Consider the following 8,534-nt stretch of genomic DNA (forward strand, 5'->3'; position numbering starts at 1 on the left):
GGGTACAGATCTTGTTACTCCAGATTACATTTCTGCCCAGCACGGAAGTGCTGGCATCTGCTCTTTCTCAGCTTTGACAGTGTCACACTGCACTTAGAGGGAGCGAGAAAGCGGAAGATAAAATCACAGGCTTGAGATGCCTGAACAGAGCTGAGGGAGTGTGCATGTCCTCCCTTGCTTGGGAATGTTGCAGAGGGAATAAAAACAGGTTGTTGCTTAGTCACTACGTCATGTCCAACTCTTTTGCAAATGCATGGACAGTAGCCCGTTGTGCTCCTCTGTCCACAAAATTTCCCAGGCAGAATACTGGAGTGGGTTGCCATTCCCTTCTCCAGGGGATCGTCCCAACCCAGGGACTGAACCCAGGCCTCCTGCATTGACAGGAGGAATCTTTACCACTGAGTCACCTGGGAAGCACAAAAACAGGTAAAAAGTAAATATTTAAGCCTTGGTTTCATTAATTGGCAATTTTCAAAGATATTTTTAAACAAATGTAGTCATAGGTTTAATATTTCAGGAATTTAACATTTTTATTCATTTATCACAGTGAATGTATCAGGGTGCTGATAAAGTGAAACATTTCATACATGAAAAGGGAAATGCGTTTTACAGTGATTTTCTTATTTGAAGCATTTTATTATCAATAGTTTACTCAATGCATATGTATATAAAGAAAGAAAAAAACACCATAAATATTGAACATAAGCATATTTCTCTGGAAGCTAGAAAAAAGGTTTAAAATTTCTGTGCTCGAAATTCAAGTCTGGATCTATGGCAACTACACATAACAGATAAATAGAGAAGTTACATATTCCATGTGTGTGCGCATACTCAGGTGCTTCAGTCATCTCCAACTCTTTGCCACCCTGTGGACTGTAGCCCACCAGGTTCCCTTGTTCATGGGATTCTCCAGGCAAGAATATTAGAGTGGGCTGCCATACCCTCCTCCAGGGGATTTTCCTAACCCAGGGATCGAACCTGCATCTCTTATGTCTCTTGCAATGGCAGGTGTGTTCTTTACCACTAATGTCCTGGAAAGCCCTATTTATTACATAATAAAGTCCAAAAGTACATAACTGCAACAAAAATATTAACCAATTGACTGTATTCTTGAAGTAAGAAATTATTACTGTGGCTGGAATTTGATAAGAGCTTAATAAATGTTAAAGGAACAAAGAATGCAATTCTAAATAATATTATGTACATTTTATTGCCTACCAAATATGTGCTTAATAAGCACCTGAATTTTATGCATTACTTCAACCCTCATAATCCTTAAAGTACATTTTACCTCCACTACATGAATAAGAACTGTACTTCAATCCAAAAGCATTATTTGAATCTATAAAGGGATCTTATGGGAAAACATTAAGGAATAGGTATTTTTCTAATATAAATAGCACTACTTTATGAACTTCATAAGTGGAACCATATTGCAATTTTATCACAGCCAGAATTTCACCACAGTGAAAATCATCAGAAACTATGTTATTCTTTGTGAATTTCTCAGGTGGCTCAGAAGTAAAGATCCACTTGCCCGTCCAGGTGCCGCAGGAAATGCAGGTTCCATCCCTGGGTCTGGAAGAACCCCTAGAGAAGGAAATGGTAACCTACTTCAGTATTCTTGCTTGGGACGAGTCATGGACAGTGGAGCCTGGCAGGCTACAGTCCATGGGGTAGCAAAGAGTCAGAGACACTGAGTGACTGAGCATGTACACTCTTGATAAAAACCTCCGTGCTAAAGACAGAGTATCTGACAATTCTCAGCACTGGATTAAGTTTTTTGATCATTCCTCCTTAAGTTTTACTGGATCCTCCTCAGACCTCTTAGTGACCTGTAGCTTAGCACCTTGCCCTATTCTCAACTTAAACTCACACCTTTGATTACTGGCTTTCAAACTTTTGATCATGCCATACAATAAGAAATAAACGTTATAAGGAAGGTCATTATACACGAAATAAAACTGAAACAAGAGTCACAAAAAACTACCCTACCATAGGAGATATAACAAACAGTTTATCTTTTCTTCTTTTTTTCCCAGGGTTGTTTTTTGTTTGTTTGTTTTTAATGTTGGTTAGTGCTCACTAAATTGATTCCAAGATCCATGAGCTACAACTTATACTATGAGAGCACTGTCCAAGGTGATTCACAGAGCTCCAGGTTTAAATAGCACGGATGACTCTGGTATTCATCTCTGCTGCAACCTTTCCCCTGAACTTCAGACTCCTGTAGCCTACTTGACATCTTCACTAGGACACTTTTCCAAACCTGTTCCTCTTTCCTCAAGTAATCTCCTTCTTGATAAAATAGCAACACCATTTACCCAGATACTTGGGCCCATAATTCTGAAGTGTCACTCAATTCCTTTTTTTCTCTTACTTTACTCTTTATGCCTTTGAAACACATGGTAATACTAACTTCTTACTGCTGCTGCTAAGTCGCTTCAGTCGTGTCCGACTCTGTGCGACCCCATAGACAGCAGCCCACCAGGCTCCGCCATCCCTGGGATTCTCCAGGCAAGAACACTGGAGTGGGTTGCCATTTCCTTCTCCAATGCAGGAAAGTGAAAAGTGAAAGTGAAGTCGCTCAGTCGTGTCCGACCCTCAGCGACCCCATGGACTGCAGCCCACCAGGCTCCTCCGTCCATGGGATTTTCCAGACAAGAGTACTGGAGTGGGGTGCCATTGCCTTCTCCGAATAGATCACCTTGACTCGAGCTGGAGAATTGACTGTTGTGTAGGAAACAGTTAATGGGCTTTTGCAGCAGTCCTTGAAAGAGCTAGTGATGACTTAGATTAAGGTGATATTGGTAGGGTAGGTTATATCACCTTAATCTAAGTCATCACTAGCTCTTTCGAGGACTACTGCAAAAGCCCATTAACTGTTTCCTACACAACAGTCAATTCTCCAACTCGAGTCAAGGTGACCCTGTAAAAACATAAATCAGACCATGTCTCTGCTCACAACCATTCAATGGCTCCCCAGCACACTTGATAAAATTCAAATTTCCTATCATGGTCTCTGGGTCTGACGTGACCCTGGCTGTCCTTCTTTTCTGACCTGATCTCCCTCTTGTTCACTTCCCTCAAGCTGTTCTCCTTGCTGTTCTGGTGCAATGCCAGCAGTGCTCCCACACGTGAGAATTTGGGTGCTTGCGATTCCTTCTGCCTAGAATATTCTTCTTCAAGATAGTCACATGGCTCGCTCCTTTATTTCACTGTAGTCTCGGAATATTAACTCAGAGCAGTCTCTCCTGACTACCTGAATTGAAAAAGCACTCCTAACACTTCTTAGCCCCTTATCCTGCTTTCTTTTTCTTTACAGCACTTATTACCGCACATCTCCAATGGTAAACAGTACTCAAATTTTAGTTCAAATGAATAAATGAATAAATGTACATAAATGATTATCACTAATCCCTGTAAAGACAGTATTTTTGAGAACATTAGTCTTGGTACAACATAAGCTTCATTCTTCTTGACACCATTCTTTCTCTTCCAAATAAATCTATTTTAAGAGCAAACTAGGTATAAATTAAAATGAAGAAACACACCACCGTGAGCTGAGTCGGAAAAAGTATAACTAGAATCCACTCAAACTTGTAAATATAGCATAAACATTTTATGCCTACTGATATTTAGGCAAGAGAATTAGGAACCTAATGAGATTCTATATATTTACTTAACAAGTAGAATATTCATACACTGAGTAATGAATAAGAGTCTAAACTCTGGTGAAGACTGATTGGGTTTAAATCTTGGTTCTGATACTTAGTATCTAGTAATATAAATTTTTTCTGTGCCTTAGTTTTCTCATTCATAAAAAGAGATAATAATAACAACAATATTTACCATATAGGATGTTGTGAGAACTAACATCATCTATCACATTAGTAATCCTCTAAATAAATACTATTGTTATCTACTTGTAATTTATCCCCAAATTCTGTATGCATTGATACTGTCAAAAAACACCAAGTTTGATGGGCAAGTCTTCAATTACGCTTTATATTTCCAAACTTCTCAATAAAAATAAGAGATTTTGTGTTGAGTTGAAAAGATTTTCTCTATTAACCAACTATACTCCAATATAAAATAAAAAGATTTTTTAAAAACAGAAAAGATTGAAACCAAATATTGAAAAAAAAAATCTGTTTGTTATTTAAGGCTGAAAACCAGGGAGTCACAAAATTCCGGGGTATAAATGGGATATCTTAAGTTCACTTGAATATTAACTGCTTATATCGAACAGTTTAAAGCAATATATAAGCATAAAAAAATGACAAACTTACTCTTCTTAAAGATTCAAGTTTAAATTTAAACTCATTTGAATTCCCCACTACATCAAAACGTTCAACATTATGAGTATTAGAACCTAGCTTGTATTTTATACATAAAAATAACAAGGTTTTTTTTTTTTTCATGCCATGTGGCAGGTGTGATCTTTGTTCCCCAACCAGGCATTGAATCCACACGCCCTGCACTGGAAGCAGGGAGTCTTTACTACTGGACAACCAGGGAAATCCCCAAAATAACAGTATTTGGTTGCAAATATCTCATTGTTTTCTTTCAATAATACAGATTTAAAAAAGGAAAGAAAAGCCTGCCTCTACAGAGTTAAATAGCAGCTTATTACCTTAGATATTAAAGGTCAAAAAAGAAAGAAAAAACTGAGCTATTCAGTGCTCACTACGTTGTGAAACATCGAGACACATACCACTAAGTCCTAGAGGACAAAATCCTATGATTAAAATTAGCTGTTTTCTTATCCAGGCAAGAAGTGGGGAAAAACTATTTAAAAATAAGAAAGCTTACTACAACCTTAGCCATAAGGGAACTGTGGCATCTTCTCTCCATAGAATCAGGGAATCATCTGTTGCCATAGAATCATAATGCTTGCAGATAAGCTTGACCTCACAATTAACAAGGAGCCACAGCATGAAATGCTAACCTGTTAGAAACATCAGCAAACCTGAAATAAAATTACTGAATCCCCACAGTAACTAATATCTGTGCTCATCATGAACTGAATGGTATAAATCCTTGCTTTGCAAGTACTAGTCATAACAGAATTCAGTAGGCTAGCTTAAAAACTTGAAGATAAAAACAACATGTGCTAAGGAATTGTGTATGCTAGAGATGTTTTAGTTGACTAGCTTCAGAATTTGTTCAGTTTCAAAGTCTGCTAAATTGTTGGTTAGAAAGATCAATTGGATAGTCAGCATTTATTCTTATTTCAAATCATAGGTGATAGCAAAATTACAAACGCATGTTCAGATAAACAAACAAACAAAAACAACCCCTCCAAAACCCCTGATGGAGCCTCTACTACAAAAGTTCAAGTTTGAGCTTTGTTTAAAGCAGACAAACATATAGCGGAAGTGTAAAACAATAAAGGAATTGATAAAATAATTTTCAAATCTCACTGATTTTTCCAGATTTATTTCTGAAGTTAGACCTCTTAAAATATTGCCTTCAGGTATAACTCAAACATAATTTCCATGACTTCTCTGGCAGTCCAGCAGTTAAAACTTCACCTTCCAATGCAGAGGGTACAGGTTCTATCCCTGATCAGGGAGCAAAGAGCTCACATGCCTCATGGCCAAAAAACCGAAACATAAAGCAGAAGTAATATTATAACAAATTCAATAAACACTATGAAATTGGCCCACATTAAAAAAATCTTAAAGAAAACACAATGTGGAATAATGAGATATGCTTAAGGCAATCCTTTCAGCAGTAAGGACCTAACAAAAGCAGAAGAGATTAAGAAGAGGTGGCAAGAATACACAGAACTATACAAAAAGAGGTTTTAATGACCCAATGGTGTGGTCACTCATCTAGAACCAGACATCCTGGAATATAAAGTCAAGTGGACCTTAGGATACAATGCTACCAACAAAGCTGGTGGAGGTGATGGAATAGGTGAGCTATTTCAAATCCTAAAAGATGATGCTGTTAAACTGCTGCACTCAACATGTTAGCAAATTTGGAAAACTCAGAAGTGGTCATAGGACTGGAAAAGGTCAATTTTCATTCCAATCCCCAAGAAGGGCAATGACAAAGAATGTTCACACTGCCATACAATTGTGCTCATTTCACATACTAGTAAGTTATGCCTAAAATCCTTCAAGTTAAGCTTTAGCAGTATGTGATCAGAGAACTTTAAGATATTCAAGCTGGATTTAAAAAAGGCAGAAGAACCAGAGATCAAATTGCCAACATTCATTGGATCATAGAGAAAGAAAGGGAATTCCAGAAAAATACCTACTTCAGCTTCATTGACTATGCTAAAGCCTTTGACTGTGTGAACCACAATAAACTGGAAAATTCTTAAAGAGATGGGAATACCAAATCACCTTATCTGCCTCCTGAGGAACCTCTATGCAGGTCAAGAAGCAACAGTTAGAACCAGACATGGAAACAACAGACTGATTCAAAATTGGGAAAGAAGTATATCAAGGCTGTATATTGTCACCCTGCTTATTTAACTTATATGCAGAGTACTCTGCATATAGTGCCAGGCTGGATGACTCACAAGCTGGAATCAAGATTGCCAAGAGAAATATCAACAACCTCAGATATGCAGATGATACCGCTCTAATGGCAGAAAGCAAAGAGGAACTAAAGAGCCTCTTGACGAGGGTGAAAGAGGACAGGAACAAAGCTGGCTTAAAGCTCAACATTCAAAAAAAAAGATAGTGGCATTGGGTCCCATCACTTCATAGTAAATAGAAGGGGAAAAAGAGAAAGCAATGACAGATTTTATTTTTGTGGGTTCCAAAGTCACTGCAGATGGTGACTGCGGTCATGAAATTAAAAGACACTTGGACAGAAAGCTGTGACAAACCTAAATAGCATATTAAAAAGCAGAGACATAACTTGGCTGACAAAGGTCCATATAGTCAAAGCTAGGGTTTTTTTCCAGTTGTCATGTATGAATTTGAGAGTTGGACCCATAACGAAGACTGAGAGCTGAAGAATTGATACTTTTGAATTGTGGTGCTGGAAAAGACTCTTCCGAGTCACTTGGACTGCAAGGAGATCAAACCAGTCAATCCTAAGGAAAATCAATCCTGAATATTCATTGAAAGGACTGAGGCTAAAGTTGAAACTCCAATACTTAGGCCACCTGATGTGAAGAGCTGACTCACTGGAAAAGACCCTGAATGCTGGGAAACACTGAAGGCAACGGAGAAGGGGGTGGCAGGGCATGACATGGTTAGATAGCATCACTGTCTCAAGGGACGTAAATCTGAGCAAACTCCAGGAGATAGTGAAGGACAGGGAAGCCTGGTGTGCTGCAGTCCATGGGAGTTGCAAAGAGTGTAACACCACTTAGAAACTGAACAACTACAAATACTACTCACCAGGGAGTTAAAAAAAAGTCACATAGCTTGATGTTTGATTTACTCAATATGACAGCAAATTACTCGGTGGTATTTATAACAAAGATTTTATTCCACATTATTTAAATGACCATGGTTAAAGTTTAAATTGTCATACCACTAGTTGTTGTCTGCTTTTGCATGTTCCCTTTTAAACACTGTTTCTAGATAAGCTTAGGAAAAAAGTACTCGATCTCCTCCAGCAATACTTTTGCCAAGATGTATTATTAAGTGTTGGCATTTTCTTGATATCCAAGATAGGATCATGACATTAAGAATGAAGAAAAAAACCAAGTCACCTAATCCTAAACCAAAGTGAAACACAGCTTTGATGATGCAATAGAAGCAAATGGCCCCAAATGAAGCAAGTTCATTGGAGCAACAGTTTGCTAATATTCACAGACAACTGCTTTCTCCAATGAGGTAGGGCTGGGAGATAAAACTAAATTCCAAAAAAAAAAGTTCAAGACGATCCAAGAAATCTACACAAACTTGAGTAAGTGAAGTCACTCAATCGTGTCCGACTCTTTGTGACCCCATGCACTGTAGCCCACCAGGCTCCTTCATCCATGGGATTTTCCAGGCAAGAATACTGGAGTGGGTTGCCACTTCCTTCTCTAGGAGATCTTCCCGACGCAGGGATTGAACCCAGGTCTCCCGAATTGTAGGCAGACGCTTTACCGTCTGAGCCACCAGGGAAGTCCACACACAAAGCTAGCGGCAAATGGCAAACGACCCCTTAGATTGCTGCAGCTGGAAGCTGCTCCATTCCTTTGTCAGAGAAAGCCAAGGCCACTGGTCTTGGAAAAACTGGGAAGGGGACGGGAGCCTTCCCCGACTTGCCCGCATCGTCCATCCTGTTTCCCCCTATGCTAAGAGGCGGTTTTTCGGAATCACGGGGACTGCGCCCTCCTTACCTGGTCGCAGAGGCGCGGCCAGGCAGGGAGGGTGCGTGAGTGGGTAGGCGACAGGGGCCGCCAGCGCATTCCAGCCCCGCCCGAGCCGAGTTTCCCGAGGCCACTTCAGGGAGTCTTCGTCTGCTGACCACTCGCTGCCAACGAGGCCACGAGAGAAAACGTAGAGTGCTTCAAGGAAGCAGCGGAGGCGGCCGTCATTCATAATCCGGCGGACCGGAAAGAGAGGGTT

At 39.5% G+C, this 8,534-nt stretch overlaps 1 protein-coding gene across 2 annotated transcripts in view; it reads right to left on the minus strand.

Moving 5' to 3' along the window:
* Positions 1-8,526, minus strand: part of GSTCD (glutathione S-transferase C-terminal domain containing) — a 145,106-nt gene extending 136,580 nt beyond the window's left edge. The window contains exon 1 of one of the 2 annotated variants that reach the window (XM_044946152.2): positions 8,306-8,526. In XM_044946152.2, coding sequence (XP_044802087.1) covers positions 8,306-8,374 — 69 coding nt within the window. In that variant the 5' untranslated portion in view covers positions 8,375-8,526. The remainder of the gene's footprint in view (positions 1-8,305) is intronic. The other variant, XM_025290337.3, reaches the window with a different exon arrangement.
* Positions 8,527-8,534: the final 8 nt, after the last annotated feature.

Source organism: Bubalus bubalis, chromosome 7 (genome assembly GCF_019923935.1).
Source record: "Bubalus bubalis isolate 160015118507 breed Murrah chromosome 7, NDDB_SH_1, whole genome shotgun sequence".
Lineage (NCBI taxonomy): Eukaryota > Metazoa > Chordata > Mammalia > Artiodactyla > Bovidae > Bubalus > Bubalus bubalis.